This window comes from Panthera uncia, chromosome C2 (genome assembly GCF_023721935.1).
Source record: "Panthera uncia isolate 11264 chromosome C2, Puncia_PCG_1.0, whole genome shotgun sequence".
In the NCBI taxonomy this organism is placed as follows: Eukaryota; Metazoa; Chordata; class Mammalia; order Carnivora; family Felidae; genus Panthera; species Panthera uncia.
The window spans coordinates 6,744,349-6,761,815 of record NC_064810.1 but is presented as its reverse complement, the minus strand read 5'-3'; the positions used below and the strand labels follow the sequence as shown (position 1 = coordinate 6,761,815).

Sequence of the window (17,467 nt, the reverse complement as noted above, 5' to 3'; positions counted from 1 at the left end):
CCATGGGGACAAAGTTTCCTGGCCACAGCGTCCTGTCTTAATGGTCCACATCTGCGTGCTCCCCCGTGCCTTTTCCTGCCACCACTGGGCAGGAGTCGTGAAGGACACCCAGTGGGACTGACCTCTGCCTCCCAGGGCTTTACATCACCTCTGTGTTTGCAGCTATGTGAGACGCACACAGAAGATTCCGTGGGTCCGACTGTCCCAGTCACACTGGGAGCTTTCCAGTGTCTTAGCCCGAGGGGAGGTGGAGATGTGCTGGCAAACTCTTCATCCGGAGGGGCCATCGCGTGTCTACTCGAAGTAGACAAGGGCACGTCCCAACAACACAACGAGAGCGCCTGACTGGCTCTGAATTTAAATTGGCATGCCTTTCCCAAGAAAGTCTTGTGCAGCCTTCGGCATCAGCGTTGAGATGAAGTGCAATTCTTCGTTTAACACCCTGTCCACTTCACAAGACGTGGCCCCAGAACAGTGAGGGGCAGTTCACGTTTCTGGGCCCAAATCCCCTGTCTATACCCCAGCAGATAGCAGAAGACAAAAATGCAATCCTGGTGCCCGACACGACGCCATTTTATGAGTTTAGTCTTAGGGCCACGGAGGTTCGACTTGAGGACCTTAGTGAAAAAGGCCACAGGAATCACTTCTTTCTGTAAGATGCAAACAGCGCACTTATCCGCGAGTCTGGACTGGGCCGACGGGGAGCGTGATTGGCTGCCTGCCTGCGTAGGCAATTCCCCACGTGATGCTGAGGGGTAGTGTGGCCGCCCCAGCCTTGGTGTGCGTCTTGACATCCACCAAGTAAAACTACGAGATAAGGGAAAACCACAGCATCACACCCGGTATCTTGTGAAACAGAAACGGCACAGGGTGAACGCCTGTCTTACAGTGATTTGTTGGTCTGATCATCACGCTGGATTTAACGGTGTGATGGCTGCCATTCACGCCACGGAACTGTACATGTGCATGCTTTTCAATGAAGCCAACCGCATTCACACGTTCCTGGACAGCACTTACACGCAAGCACGACGCGCGAACCCCAGCACCAGCGCTGGGTTATGGGGATTATCGGCGAGCGGCTTCCCTGCTCTTCCAGAGTCCGAGAGAAGTTGCCGACTTTAGACCTGCCTTGTCTCCTTCCTGCCTGATGGTGGCCCCTGCCCATGTCCACCTGGAAACCTCAGGATGTGAGCTGATTTGGAAATAAGGTCTCTGTAGATGTAATTAAGGCAAGGATTGGGGTAAGATCACACTAGATCAGGGCAGACCCTCAATCCAGCAAGAGCACCCCCATAAGGGACCAGAGAGGACAGAACAGCCAGATACGCAGAGAGGGTGACGTGAGGACAGAGGCAGAGTTCAGGTGATGTGGCTACAATTCAAGGAATGTAGGCAACCATCTGAAGCTGGGAGAGGCATGGGGAGGACCCTCCCTCAGAGCCTCCAGAACGAACTCACCCACCTGCCATCTTGATTTTGGATGTCTGGCCCCCCACACGGCAAGAGAATAAATTTCCGTTGTTTGAAGCCAGCCAGTTTGTGGTTATTTCTTACGGCAGACCCAGAAAACGAATACGCTACCTGTGGATGCTGTTTTCAACAAAATTTTTGCCATTTACAGGCACTCTATGGCTCACTAACTGCCTTACGGTTAGTGCAGTTTCCAAAAGCACGTGAGTATAGGCTAAGAATTAGATACATCCCTGGTCACAACCACCAGATAGCCTGAAGTTTCCAGAATGATGCTAACTTTGCCAAACTCTCCACGCAAACTCCTTTGTCTGATAATGCCCTGATTCTGCTTAGGAATCTGTCTGCTTGTACCACTGGGGAAACAAATGTCTGGGTCACACTCTAATGAAAGTCATCATCGTGCAAGGAGGTTGTCTTCACAAACATCTTTAAATCTCTCAAAATTTTACTGGTTTAAAAATGCTGTTAGAAGTTAAAAAAAAAAAACAGCCAAGGGAAATTAACATTTATTTCTTTAGTATTTTTTCCAACCAATATTTGTGGGCAAACGAGTCAAATTACGATTGCTTCATGTATATTCTCTCTCCCCAACAAAATCCTCATTCTCTTAAGAATTCCTTTTAGTTATTTTAGAAACAATTAAGACTGCACAGACCCCAAACTTAACTGGGTTGAAAAACACTGGACCCCTAAGATGGCCAATCAAGTTTCATCTAACTTTTGGGTTCCCAAATAAAAGTGTTTTCCCGCCCTTTTCTTTGACAAGGCAAAGAAAAGTATAGTTTTTTTCTAGGAGAGGGATCAATTGAGATTTCTTTTATTCACATATACTGCCAAAGATGTACTGCACTCAGGGAAAGATTTCGCTACACATTTGGTCGTGTGTTCGTGTGTTCATTCATTCAGCAAACATCTACGGGGCAGTACTCTGTGTACCAAGTACTGTGTGAGGAGAAACCACGATGAGCCACATTTGTAAATCATCGTCAATTTGTAAACGATCAAGGTGAAAAGCAGCTCACAGAAAGCAGGAATACTTCAGGTTTTATGACACATCGATCACATTTTCTTTGGCTTATACGTAATGCCTTAACCAGTAAGGCTCACCAAGTTAAATGATATGTGTGCTGCACTTAAAAGTCCAGTAAGGAATCCAGGTTTATTTTCTGGCTTCGGTAAGTTGGTCGTTAATTGCTATGAAAGTCAATCTTTACCAGAAAGCAGACTGTCTTGCAATCGAATGCAAAGGACTTAGGTATTTCTGAAAATGTTGTATCACATCATACCCTTTGCAGGTGTCGTGTGTAATAATTACAGGGCAGTAAGAGCCGCCCGATTCCCCGGTGAAGACGGAAGCCCCCAGTGTGAACCAGTACATGGGATACCAGCATGTGTCTTAAGAGATTAACCTGCAGCTTCCCTGAAATTTCAAAGGAACCGCTGCGGTTAACAGACAAGAGAAACAAATCGTGCCCGTCATAATTCATTAAACACAACGCTTCATTTCTTTGAGTCTAGAATGTCTATTTGCATAAGGGGTTGTAACAGTTGGACACAGCGATGACCCGGTGCGAACCTCGGACACATGACCACTGATAGATGTTGTCACTTAGTGAAAGCGTCAGTACTGCTTGGTTTTGTCTCATCGGGACAAGCGTCCTGTAACAGAGCGCAGGCTCCAAGAACCCTATTTCTGCCTCTAGTTTTCAAGCAGAACGCATCTCCCACCATGGCCCAGCAGAGACACATGCGCTTACCGGGCACACGCTCACCGATGTTCCAATCACAGTTAGATTCTGTGACACAGCCCCATGATCATCCCACCTTCCCACACATGGGCAGGTTCTTTGGGACACGCAGGCTTATGTCTAACATCAGGCATTCAAATATAACACACGGGCATTCAAGACATTGGTCCCAAGACACAGTAGTAATCCTGTCTTCTGATCAAGAAGTACATGGGGCGCCTAGGTGGTTCAGTCGGTTAAGCATCCGACTTCGGCTCAGGTCATGATCTCGCGGTCCGTGAGCTCGAGCCCCGCGTCGGGCTCTGTGCCAACAGCTGAGAGCCTGGAGCCTGTTTCGGATTCTGTGTCTCCCTCTCTCTCTGACCCTCCCCGTTCATGCTCTCTCTCTGTCTCAAAAATAAACGTCAAAAAAATTTTTTAATTAAAAAAAAAAAAAGAACATACTGGCTATAGTAGCTGATTCAAACTAGCTCTTGCCTGGACCCTCCAGAGACCAGCTGTCGCTGCCCACTGCAGGAATGTATTCATTCATTCATTCATTCATCGAAAAGGGTAGGGAGGTGACAGTGAACACCGTATAGTCCTCCATCTTGGTTTTTCTTTGGACCCTCAAAATCACTGGTGTTTTGGGTTCATGAGAACCCAGCTCCGTTCAGCTGCTAAAAGTTTAGGTACCATGTTGCTTGAAACATTTAATGAACCCCTGGGGGTAACTCCATTGTGGTGTGTTTACTCTCCTCAAAGAAAGCATGAGAAGGAAGCAAATGATATTCATTTTATCTCTTTAGATGAAATAGATCAAGGTCTTTTTGGATAAATATCCAAAGCATATTGGAGGATTCCTTTCGAAAGTCAAACGTCGAAACAAACACAGTCAAGAACCGATTACTTCAGAAAAAACACATAAGATGTGAGAGTAAATGAAATACTAGGAACAAGGCTAGGGTGGGCAACCAAAGAGCTCATGACGGTGAACATTGTTTTCACACAGATGCACGTTACTATTCAACGCACATGCCATCGAGATACAGGTGCTATTATCATCACTCAATCTATCCTATACATGAGCAAGCGAGGCGCAGGAAAGTGAAGTCCCCTTGCCAGGGTAAGATGATGGGTAAGGACTTGCCCAGCCAGTCTGATTCTGCTCCATAATAAGAAATGGGATCCTTAGGTTGGACTCTAATCCTTAATCTCTAAAGGGGATCATGAAACGTTCAGCCCTTACTCCTCTTTTCTTCTCCATCCTGGAATAAAGGCAGTGAGCAGAAAAGGATTCTTTAAGACAAATTTAATTTCTCAAATGCTATTATCCTTATTTAAAGAATATACGTGTGTGCATGGAAAAAAAAGACCAAAAAATCCAAAACGTGCCATGTTTTCACAGACCCTTCATGGTGCAATATCAATCATTTTAATTTCCTTTTCTAAACGTTTATTTTCTAAATCCTACAACAGGTGTTTGTGAAATGAGGGGAAAAGAACAAAGGTGCTGTTGTTGTTGTTGTTGTTGTTGTTGTTGTTGTTTCAACAGTACATTATTCAATGGGTATATTGAACCTGTGTCCTCTTCAGGCCAAAGCAAAGCAAAGAAAAGAATGAAACAAGACACAACTAACCACAATCCCCGGCAAGCAGTGATGATGTCCAGGGAGGACGGTGGTCGGGATGGGCTCCATCTGGCATCCAAGTCAAGTCTATCTGCTGAACAGCCCTGCACCAGCATCCCAAAACTGTGATTCCAGCCCTTACCGGGACCCATCTAGACTCAGGAGATGAGAGAGGTCATTTCGGAAAGAAGCAGAGGCGTCAGAAGGTAGCATCTGGAAGGGGGCATGTTGGGGATGCCTCGGGGAGCTTCGCTAAAAGGTAACGAAGCTGCACAACACAGGTGCAGAGGACGAAAGCGGTCTTCCACTCGAACAGGAGGTACCCTAAGGTTGTACGGTGTCTTCCAACAGGATGAGCCAAAGTATATAAACACTTGAGTCTTGCAAAGAAACTATCTCTTGGGGCAATTTCACGTCAACTCAGAGTAAATCTGCATACTGAGTGACTGCAGATAAAATCATTAGTGAATATTCATGTAGGAGCATCTTCCTGAGACATGAGTATATCTCCCCATGTCTAGCAGCTTCTCAGGGTCAAGGCTAGCCTGCCTCCCCACCTGGAAGTCATCAACAACTAAGGAGTAGGTCCTGGGGGAGGAGCCTCCTGGACACTGTGCTCTTGTCATTGCAAAGCAGAGCTCTCAGGCACTTTCGGATCGTCAAAGGAGGTGATTTACACCCCGTGATGTGACCCAACAACGAATAGCAGCTGGGTTTTCTGATTATTTTCGGAACGTGTAGGAGGTGGAGGCTTCCGTGTTTGCAGCATGTAAACATCACTCTTTGGAGTTTTGCCTGCGCTTGACTTGAGTTGAGTTGAGTGGCTTTCAGGTGCTATTTATTTTGTTTGGTTTATTGTTAAGTGCTACTGTTTGTTGACTTGGTATATTATTTTCCCTTACAAAGGGCCCAGTTGGTAAGGGTGCATCCTAGAGATGAATAATTGATGAGTCCCTATTGTTCAGTGCCTGTGTGCTGTGGTTTTATGTGCTTTGGTTCAAAGGACCTAAACAATGCATTCGCTGGAACTTAATAACCGGTGTAAAATCAGCACAGGGAACAATCTGTGCACTGAGATTTTTGTACCCAAATCTGGCCATCTCCGCTTGACTGAAGAAAGCAAAATCCGCAATGACCTTTCCTCTAAATAACCACAGGAAAAAAAAAAAAAAACAAACCTTCAGTGGAATCTCAAAGAGGCTTATTCTCACCAACTACAAAGGCAGCCTCACGCATCGTTCACCGTGATTCACAGGAGACTGAGGTGCCCACGCGCGACCCACATCTTACTCACAGGCGCGTCTGGTCTGGTGACACTTATCTCCATCCGAGACAGCACAGCACGCAGACAAGGGCAAGAATGAGAAACAGGCGCTAAAACCGTTACTTTGGAAACCTTGGGTTTTCAACTGCTTCGAGACGGAGCATTCCGCCAGAAAATCTGTAGCAACAGGTTTATTCCCCTGGGGGAGGAGGGAGCGGGTAACGAACCACACATGCTCTGGGGAAGTCTCCACTGGGAGCCCTTCCTGCCATCGGTGCGCCTCTGGCTGGGCTGGCTATCTGTGTAGGAAGTGAATGCAGGAAGTATCTGTCTACAAACCCTTTATCCTCAAGGTAATTGCTGCTGCAGCATTTTACTGTTTACCAAAGCAGTAAACATGTGATCTAAAAAAAGATGTTTTCCATCTCCAAAGAACCGGGCGTAAAAAATATATATGCACGCCTTTTCACAATCAGCTTCTTATCAAAACTGTGTGCGGTGTGATGGTGCTTCCAATGGAAGTGAGTCAACAGGAACAGCTTTTTAAGTAGGACAGGAGGTGCCCCGAGAGGGGTGCCCAAGAAACAAACGGTGGGCCTTCTTCATCCGGATGCTTCTCTAGCAAAACAAATTTTATTTCACTTCTTGGCTTAACTCAGCCTTAACAGACTTCATGGTTTCTGACTTCAAAGGCAACAGTCAACAAGAAGATCTGTGTTAACTCAAATTGGTGGGATGGATAATGCCCAAGTCAGGTAATTCATAGCGTCACGTGTATTTGGTCCGGGCCAATATTCTTATTGTACACGTGACTGTAAATACACTTCTAACTCAAAGAGTCCCCGTAAGGTGAAGTAAAGTAGATGTGTGGCTACTGGTTTTGATGACATTTACTACTGGTTTTGATGACATTTACGTACAGTCTTCCCTGTATGTCTTTATCCCAGATGGAAGGCCCCATCCCCGAGTCCTGGGAGAACACGAGCAGTCGAGAACATGGAAAGAAGCAGGTTCCAGAGGAACCTCTGAGCATTCGGTGCGGGTCGGAGGGTTCTCTTCCTCATTACTGTTGTCCCTCATGCGTTCAAACCCTCCTGTTGGGTGATCAGCTATTGCAAAGAGGGAGAAGGAGGAGGGAAGGAGTGTGAAGGTGAGAAGAACAAAGAGAAGCAGAGAGTGACAGGGCCCTGAACATCTTCTCAAGGAGGGGATGTGCACAGACTCAGCACCCAGTAAATCTGGAAATGACCTCCAGCGCAGATAAAGCGCTAAGCTGAATGGAGAACTCACCGCCTATAAAAGTTTTTACTTCATCCTAGAGGAAGAAGAACATGTTGGAGGAAAGTTGGCTATTTGAGAAAAAAACAAAACAAAAACCTGAATTCACAAACTGTTACCGCAACTGAAAGGGGAAAAAAGAAAAAGCTTTTGTGGATTTCCTGACCTTCGTCGTAGAAGAAAAATTTATGTGACTCGAGTGGATAGTAAAATTAGCTAACATTTACGAAGCACTTCATAGGCACTCCATCACGTTCAGTCAAAACTCAGCAGAACCCCGGGAGGTAGGAACTCTTGCTAGCCCCCTTTCACAGGTGGAAAAACCCAGATTTCGTAAGTGAGGCGAGTACTTGTCAAGAGCGAAGTGCTAGGAAGGCCATTCCCAGCTTCCCAAGGAGGGGGTGGTAAGACCAGCAGAGGTGAATTCACCTGCTGGCTCCCAGGGCATCAACCTAAAGCCCCAGCCGCCACGTCCCTGGCCAACCCTTCCCTCTGTCCCCTCCCTTCCCCTGCAAGCAAGATAAGACCGATGCTTTCCCCACGGAGGCTATTTTAAGGATCTGTAAAGACCCAGAGAGTATCAGTGCCTCCCCGGGCCTGAGATAAACACAGGTTGTGCTAGCCTTAACCTCTAGGCTTCTGTCGATCTTTGGAACATCAGGTTACACACACATACAACACAGATCCCAGGAGCACTTTGCAATATTAAGCCACACACGCTGTTTTGGTGTGTTTTTTCTTTTTCTCTTTAACTTGAAGCAACGTCTTGGGAAATCTACCTCGAATTGAGACACAAACTAATTGTGTTGACAAATTCTGAAGTGTTGTTTCAACCATTTCCTCTTCCTCAAAGGTGAGTATCACATGCATACGGTTCAGTTGAAAAAATAAAATTCAGTAAGACCCAGTGGGACCCAAAGGGGATGGGACAAGGAACTTGCTAGTGGCTGATGATCTGCATGAATGGCCTTCCTTGGGGGAATGTGGATATGAGCACGGGGGGGAATTGTCTCTTCAGTACAGACACTGTGTCAATACACGAAGAAAACAAATCAATTTGCTATTCTGTAGTTGCGTAAGGGGAAGAGAGCTGTTCAATCAAGGTGGAATGTTTTAAAGGTGACTCTGTTAAATTCAAGAGCGCAGGTTCTACATACGATAGGTCATAAATGTTCTTTACTATTTTCTCCAGAATTGGACATGCATTGTCTTGAACAAAAAGCATTGGAAACAACAGCCCTGACGTTCATGTTATGATTGGAATATGATGTGGCTTTTAAAAATAAATAATTTTGCTTGGCCTTGGCATTTCTTTGCTACATGTCTCGGGACTTATCTGTGCGCAACAGCAGATTATTGTTCTTCCCAGAGTTTAATCCCACGAGCACCCCTGCTGAAAGACTTGTAAGGGCCTGACGGAAAATGGAGCCACAAGTTCATTATTGATGCCAAGGTGAGAGCAAGGAAGCTGATACTTGGGATGAGGAAACTTAAATCAGCCGCTGATCTGGAATCTGGAACCGCTGCCCCTTGGATATTGCCAAATATGGAAAGAATTCTTGTCACCAAGCACATAGAGATCGGTGCTGGAGTTTCAGCTCTCGAACTTTCTGGCATGTTACCTTGATTAGTCACCAAGAGTAGAATAATTGTTGCCAGTGGGGTTTTTCACACAAGAGGAGTAACAAAATTAGGCAGTTACATTTAATAATTTTCATTATTCCATTATTTAATGTATCACTAGGTCATCTGATCCCTCGTTTTCCCGAATAGTCATTTAGTATCTGAGGCTAGGGCAAACAGAAGGAGAAAGAGAGCACATGATGATAAATTGAGGGGAGACAAATGAATTTGTGTTACTTGAGCGAGTTTCTTGGCCTCTCAAATCCTTCACCCTTGTGTGGACAAAAAGCAAGTACAATGAGTGTCTCACGAGATAATGTGACCGCCCAGCACAGAGCCTGGCCTTTATGCAGTTACAAGGATGATGTTAATTCGGATTATGAACTCAAGATACAAGAGCTAGCTCTTCAAAAACGTTTCCCTCTGCTCTCTTAAACAGCAATTTAATTCCAGTTACCCGATTTTTCTTTAACTAGAGAAATAGCACTAAAGACCTACGACTTCTATCTAAAATCTACAATAATGATTAATTACTCTGCCTTCTTAACTTTCTCTTTGTGACCTCAAAGGATTTTCATTAAAAAAAATATTCCTATGTACGGAACCCCGACGTTTTGCCAGTTGCTGTCAAGGACGCCAAAGAGATGGACAGACGGTCACCTAGAAGGAGTTCTGAGGCTCACGTGGCTGTACGCATGACGTATTCACAGAACAGTCACACTCGCCAGCACAGAGTGGGCAGAACGTGCTGACAGGAGACGATGAAGCGTAAGGGAAAGGACAGAATGAGGAATGATCTTCAACTTTAGAAAACATGCCTCGGCCAAGTTCAATAAGGGGAATGTGTGGGAAATAAGTTGGATCAAACTGGATGAAGGCATGAATAAGAAAGATCCGGAGGTCATAGTGGCCACTAGTTGAAACAGGTTCATGGCAAAAAAAAAAAAAAAAAAAAAAAAAAAAAAGAATGGGTATTATAACTAAGGACACACAAATAACAATGAGATTCCAATGTTAACTGTCAGAATGGCAAAGAATCGAAGACTAAAATAGGCAGAGTTGTACTGAGTGCATGACAGTGGCCTCATCTATGTCTAGAGGTGGGAACCGGTACGATCCTTCTGAGGAGTAAAATGGCCAAGTTTTTTAACTGGCAAACATTTGATTTTATTTATTTAAAAAAAATTTTTTTAACGTTTATTTATTTTTGAGAAGAGAGAGAGACAGGGTGCGAGTAGGGAAGGGGCAGAGAGAGAGGGAGACACAGAATCAGAAGCGGGCTCCAGGCTCTGAGCTGTCAGCACAGAGCCCGACGCGGGGCTCGAACTCACGAACCGCGAGATCATGACCTGAGCCGAAGTTGGACGCCCAACCGACTGAGCCACCCAGGCGCCCCAATTGGCAAATACTTTAATTCGGCAGAGACTTCAAAAATACGTATGCTCACTGGCCCAACAGTTCCTTTTGTAAACACGAATACCAGTAATGTGAGTTAAAAAACAAAGTTAGGTCGAGAATATATTGCCAACTAGTGAAAAACTGAAAGCAGTATTATTTTCTGTAACAGGATATTGGCTGTATCAATTGTAATACTTATTTTAGATGAGATCTGATTAAGCCTAAAAATTCTGCTTATTGAAAATGTTTAGCGATCGGGGGAAATTAATCTAAACTAACGTTAGCCGAGAAAACCTAGATGGAGACCCAGGTCGGGAACAGGACAGAGAAGAACACAGGATAAGGACAGCCACCAAATGTTAGTCATTTTCTCTGGCTGCTTGGGATCAGGAGCAACTTATATTGACTTTGTAATGATTTGTTTTTCATTTTCTCTACAGCGAGAATGTTTTATTACTGCACTTTGTGCAAAACAACAGGGTGAATTTTTCAAAATTAATGAGAGAACAGAAGAGTGGAGGCTTTGCAATATTCCTCTCCTTGCCCTAATCAGGGGCAAGATGTGCTCCAGGCCTCTGCCGTCCTTCAGCAAAGCAGCAAACAGCCTCCGCCCTCAGAACCGACCTAAACCAACCCCCTGACCAGCCACACCTTGAGTGACCCGCTGTATGCTCTACCTGCCTGCGTGTTTGGTTCCTGCCCTCCTGCACCCTAAGCCCCGCCAAGCCTCTCCCCCTCCTGCCATCTCCTGGCTTGCTGCCTCCCAGACCCAGGTGTCACCTGCCCTCGGTAGGAGACCACGGTACTGACATGTAGAAGTGACCCTGTTCTCTCTGAAAGCATTGGAACAGGGACGGTGTGGCTCTGGGCTTCAAAACTAAAGCAGGACAGTGAGAAATCGAGAGAGAATTGAAAGCAGGGCCAGAAAGACCATGCAACTTGTTAGGAAAGGTTAAATCCGTTTGGATCGTCTGACGGCATCTGCCTTTTATTGAGCACATCCTAGAGGCTCTAGAGACTTCAATTCATACCAGCATAAGACAGGATAGCCATTATAATCCCATTTTACAGGTGAGGAAACTGAGGTCTGACAGCTTAAGGCCCTTGCTCAGGGTCACGTGACTAGTCAGGCTCCAAATGCAGGTGAGTCTATAGCCACCTGATACAAGAAATGAAATCTCGGGGGCCATGTGACAGAAGCCCAGGGCAGAGAACGTCCTTCATCCTGTTGGGACAAATGGAGGAGGTGGGTCCTGTGGCATTCGAGGTGTTCCCTAGCCCTGAAGAAAAGATCCTGCCAAAGCCGAGACTGCTATCAAACACTAGAAGGACGTGGAGACTGTCTCTGTGAGACCCGCTTGCCGGAAGGTCTCAGACCACGGAGAAACTCTCACAGTCCTGGCTTTCCCACACCTCTCGTATGGTCATTCTCTTCTGCATCAGCCACGAAATCAATGTACCTGCCAAGTTACTGGGCTGCCAAGGTGGACTTTTCTGCTTTGGGTCAACACTTCTACGGAGGGAATCCTATCCTATGTTCTAAACACAGAAGTAATATTCTCCTGAAGGCATCAGCAATGGTGGTTTTATTAATTTTGTTATTATGTACGCTTTTTCAAGAGACCTAAACAAGCCTAAGTATGTGTGTATTTGCAGATGGTTGTTTTTTTTTCAAGAAAGGTCTATTTTGCAAAGTAATAATAGTAATAATAATAATAATAATGGTGAAATAATCACTTGAAAGAAAGCATAGATAATTAAGAGATGATTCTGGCTTCCAGAACATTCTCTGAGAGCACTGTGGTCCTATGTAAGCATATTTAATGGGAAAGAACCCAAAAACGTCGTCATTCCCTGTTCTCCTTTCCCTTGTTACGGAGTTAGGGCGCTGAGCGGGCACAGGTGCGTGCACACACTCAGATTGCTAGGGAGACCCGTGCACACACTCAGATTGCTAGGGAGACCTGTGCTCCATCCGGGGGTGGGAGCAGCCTGTATGAGAGAGCTGCTCACAAATGCAAACAGCAAGTCACTTTAAGATAATGGCCTGTACTTCCACTTTTAGGCAAGGACAGACGATCAGGGCCCCTGCTCCGCGGACATGACATTTACACAGCAGGACGGCAACATTTTCCTTCCACGGCCTGAACCCCCTCCCCCGCCATCCAAGTAATAAGGGATGAAGCGATTCTCATTCTGCATAAGCCAAAGGGCCAATGAAAAATCACATGCCTAGAGCCACTCAACTCATCAATCACATGCACCAAAATCCTAGGATAGATGAACTTTCTTCACATAACCGTGAGCTTTTTACTAACTTTTCCTTCACACATGATGGCAAATATTCAGAGTGCCTGCTATGTCAAAGCATGAAACGTATAAAAGAAGCAGGATGTTTTTAAATTAACACCATGTTTCAATCATCATCAAACCTTCCAAACTCTGCTGAATCAAAGTGACTTCTTTAAACAACTAATTGAAACAGTGATGTGTGCTCCCTCATCAAGCCTTGTAACTTTCCACATCCTGTCTGTTTCTAAGATGCTTTTCCACCGGCCCTGCTCTCTCCTTGTCCTTCAGTGTCAGAGCTCCGTGATAATGGAAAATCCCCACATTCCCACTGTAATCACTAAAGATCTTGAAACCCTAGGATCAGGAATTGTAACATGGGGTTCATGGGCCTCCCCAGGAGTCCAAGAGTTGAATTGTCCTTGGATAGAATTAGCTTCTGTTGTCATTCTAAGCACCACATTCTAGGCATTTAGAAGCATTTATCCCCAAGAGGGGACTGCGGGCTCCATTAGACTTCCCGAGTGACCCAGCGCATCATGTAAGGACCAGGGAAGTCTTTGGGAGATTGGATTAAAAGTCCTAACCAAAGCACAAGCAAGGTCTCAGGCTTAACAACCAGCTCCTTGGAGTCTGTAAGTAACACAGTGCTGTTCCGTGGGGAACAGGGGAAACGGGTTACCCCTCAGTACTGTCTTATGGTGCAAAAAGCAAAAAGCAAAAAGCAGATGGGACCACTGACACTGAATTACCCATGGGGACATCATCCTTGATGCTTACATGTTCCCGTGAGAACTCTTATAACCTGATCTTAAAATTCACGGACACTTAGAGACAAACAGGCACTCTCTCAGGTAAGCTCCACAAATTCCTTTGCTTCTTCCAATGCATACTTTTTGTTCCCAGTTGCAAACACCAAGGGAAAATGATGGCGAGAATCACAAAGACAGGAGAAAAACATTTAGCTTTTGCATAGTGCCTCACAAGGTCTCGTAAATATTAACGCCAAAAAAAAAAAAAAAAAAAAGCTCACTCCGACGGGGTGTACTAAATTCAGTGCATCTGATGCTTAATCGACTAATTGATTTATTTATTGAAACACCACCACCAACAAAAAACAGAGTGCGTTTGAGACCAGAAATTGCCTGTATGACAGGCTGTTTCCTAATTCCAACGGACAGCCATAATTTTCCTTATGCTAATTTGAGCTCTGCACTCACATAATTAAAACTGCCATCAACAGACTCAGGCCGCCTTTTTTCCACTCTATAAACAAGTCTGTAAAATCATCGCATTACTTTACCCAGGAAGGCCAACAGAACATGTCTTGAAGGAAGTTGCCCATAAAGAAGGGCTATTTTATTTGAACTGAGGATTAAAAAGAATCCACTTGAAGTCATTTTAAAGCTCACCTGAGATAATACACAATATACAGACAACGCAGTGTCATCGAATGTTGAGGCAAGCAGAGTATCTTAGACAAGGGTAAACTATGACCCAAAATTTATTCTAGAACTCACAAAACATCCAAGTTTCAAAATACCTTCGTATCTTCAGACACGTATACTTTAAACACTATTAACCCATGTGTATGTTTTGCGAAACATAACCCACAGTCTAAAGGGCGGTCTGTCATTTCGATGTCCTTCAATACACTGATTTTTTTGGAACCCGCACAATTGCACCCCAGCTCTTCAAAATTTACAAAGAATATTTGATTTAATTGTTATTAAATATGGACATAATTAAGAGAGAAAATAAGAATAAAAAGGGCAGCATTTTGCATCATACAACCGAACAATTTCTGCTCACATAGTTGAAAGGGTCACATCAACCCTCCAATTTTAAAATTCTTTTCTATGATAGTTTCAGCAGCCTCAGATCCTTGAAGCCAGAGAAGGAAAAACCTCTGTGAGGTTAGTCATTGATATATGATTTTTTAATATATATTGTCGAACATTCCTTGAAAAAGAAAACATCCTTTGAGAAGTGAAAACAGAACAAAACTTCTGAGACACAGTTCATAGGGTGGGTATTACTCATAACCTCTAATGCCAACATTTCGGACACCAAACCAAGGAAGATTTTTGAAAACGCCTTGGCTCGATTCTGGGCAGACTTCCGTATTCGGGAGCTTTGAAATGAACCAAAACCCTTGATGAAAACACCACCAAACGCTTCTCACCTATAGGCAGCAAAACTAAAGACAACTAACAGAGCTTTCTTTTTCTTCCCTTCAGTATGTGTCTGCTGCTGATTTTTCTCATTTCTACAAATGTCACCCAGGCAGAGGGCCGGGAAAATATTCCAACAGTCGACCACTTTATACGCCCCATGCTGCTGCCCTGCACTCGCCATTAAACTGGCTTCGTTTCCAGGAATTAGGCCGCGTTTAGACTCCATCTGAATGGATCCACCTCCCCATTAATTTCTATATGCTATCAACCAGAGACATTTGCACGAAAAACACAGCAGACCGCACACCCCACAGCGAGAGAATCAACCAATAGGCCGCTGCTCTCCCATTCCCGCAAACCAACCCTGACGGGCAAGAACGTTTACTCGCAGCGCGGAGAGGAGTAGCACTTTTATTAAAGATCAACATGTAACCGAACAAACCGAATTACCACCATTTGAGTTATGAGAACACTCCGTTCTCAGCACGAAGGATCCAAGAGCAAGTCAACGTGTCCCATGACCAACCGCCACTCGCCCGGCATCTCTTCATTGCCACTGGGGCTGGCTAGCAACCCTGATGCTCAAGGAGTCATTCGAGAGCATCCAGAAGTCCACCATTTACAAGCCCGTCTGTTTTTCTCCGACCCTTCCCTCCAACCTCTCCGAGTCCATCACCTTCCAGCAGATAACACATCCACACCCCGCTAGGGATAGTTAAAGAATATGGAAATTCAGACGCGCTCCGAGAAGCCTTTGCAAAAGTCATCCACAGCCCTCAACAGTGAATTTAGAAACCCCAATTTTTTTCTGAGTTTGAAGTTTTTAAGCCTTGCGGATGGTTGGAGTAGGAAAAAGGAAATTTACTAGGCAGTGCAGAGGAAATCTTGTTGTCCTCTATTGTGGCAGTGGGGGTGTTGCCCAATCCGGACTTATCTGCCTTGATAAAGGAAACCAAAGAAAAAGTAACAAGCACAAGGTTTTGTCAAACGAAAAGGAACCCTCTCCTTACCTTAATAGTGCTGGCCATAATGCAATCAAGTTTATTGATCGTTAATAAATGTTAATAATAATTATTGCTTCTCTCTGACCAGAAAGTAGTTTTGATGAGGTTGTTTAGAGCGGATGAGATCGTGCTAAGTCTGGGAAATGAAGTCAGCCAATGGCAGGAAGAGGTTTCTATTGGTCCTGGCTGCCCAGCCCGAAGAAACAGGATATTTGGGAGTGGAGAGATAAGGGACCCTGAAAACAATGTTGTTTTTCTTGATGATATGCAGCCAGGAGATTTCTTTTTTTTAATTAAAAAAAAAAAAAGGCATCCACTGCCCGGGACAGGGACCCCCACGGCAGGTATGACTTGATGTGTCACCACACGACATGCCACACAGAGGCAGGATGCAGACGTGGTGGCACTCCTCATGGCTTCACATGTGCCGTGAGCACTTCAGGACGGGGCGTGGAGGGCCCCCGACAGCCGGGTGCCAGGCCTTCTGGGCCCCCACCTCCCTGGACCTGCCACACGCCTGCCACACGGGACTCGAGCCACTCATCCCCACACGCTCCCCGTTCCGTTCTCCAAAATGGAAACGTTGCAGGTAGAACTTATTTCACGTTAACGTATTTGCTTGCTGATTTGTAACGGCCTGCCTTGATTCAACATCTCAAGTGAGTATTCCCAGAAGTTTCATTTTCTCTTTCCAAGCACATGTAATTCTTTTTATTTGCTCCACAATAAACCAGTCAAAAACACACAAAGGCTCTAGAACTAGTAACGTAAAGCAAGGCAAAGAACGGGAAAAACTAAGCCCGTCAAATCCTGATCTTTAAGTATTTATTTAAAGGCCAAATAACGGAAATTACGGCAAATGGTTTCTGATGCGAGCAAGCCGGTCCCACTCTGACGAAAGTCAGCGCTGTGGGCCACAGACCCTCAGAGAGATCTTGACTCTGCAGAGACAGCAGGTGAAGACCTCATTAAGGGTTTTAAAGTCCAGGCTGTAAGTTCAGGGCCACACGTCTGTTTTCCACCCAAAGGAAGTACAGCTAATGTAAGCTTGAACATTCCTTAGAGGGTTTCAGGCCTTTAATTACTCATTTTCAGGAAACTACTTGTTCTCTGGAAGAAACAACATTTTGCTTTGAATCCAGCTACACGAAAGTTGGACCAGTAAAGAAGTGTGGTCTCCACACGGGGACCCTCAGAACCCAAGAGACGAAATCCTGAGTCATTCAGCAACTCTTGGTTCTAGAGGTGGACGGTCGGTGAATTGATTTCACTCAGACTTCAGGCCTGCCTATGGCAGAGCTCTAGAAACTAGCCTGGGTTTCTATATCTTTGGTTGTCTCCTGACTTAACCCCTTTGCATTAGGATAGAAGGAGGAGGGGCAGGGGGGCAGGGAGAAACAAACAAACGAAGAAACAAAGGAAAAAGAGAAAATTAAAGAAATCCTGTTCTGGATAAAAGTCAGAACCCACACGTTCTCACCGTCTACACTTTGAGGGGGTGTTGATTTCCCCTCTTTTCATCTCTGAACAATGAAGGAGATGGCAGGCCGATTAAAATTTTGTTTCCCCGAAAGTTTCAAAGCACTGAGTTGTTTTATCTGGG

At 45.0% G+C, this 17,467-nt stretch overlaps 1 protein-coding gene across 3 annotated transcripts in view; it reads right to left on the bottom strand.

The window, feature by feature from the left end:
• Positions 1 to 17,121, bottom strand: part of ERG (ETS transcription factor ERG) — a 112,303-nt gene extending 95,182 nt beyond the window's left edge. For all 3 annotated transcript variants that reach the window (XM_049629238.1, XM_049629239.1, XM_049629240.1), the window contains exon 1: positions 15,871 to 17,121. In XM_049629238.1, coding sequence (XP_049485195.1) covers positions 15,871 to 15,888 — 18 coding nt within the window. In that variant the 5' untranslated portion in view covers positions 15,889 to 17,121. The remainder of the gene's footprint in view (positions 1 to 15,870) is intronic.
• Positions 17,122 to 17,467: the final 346 nt, after the last annotated feature.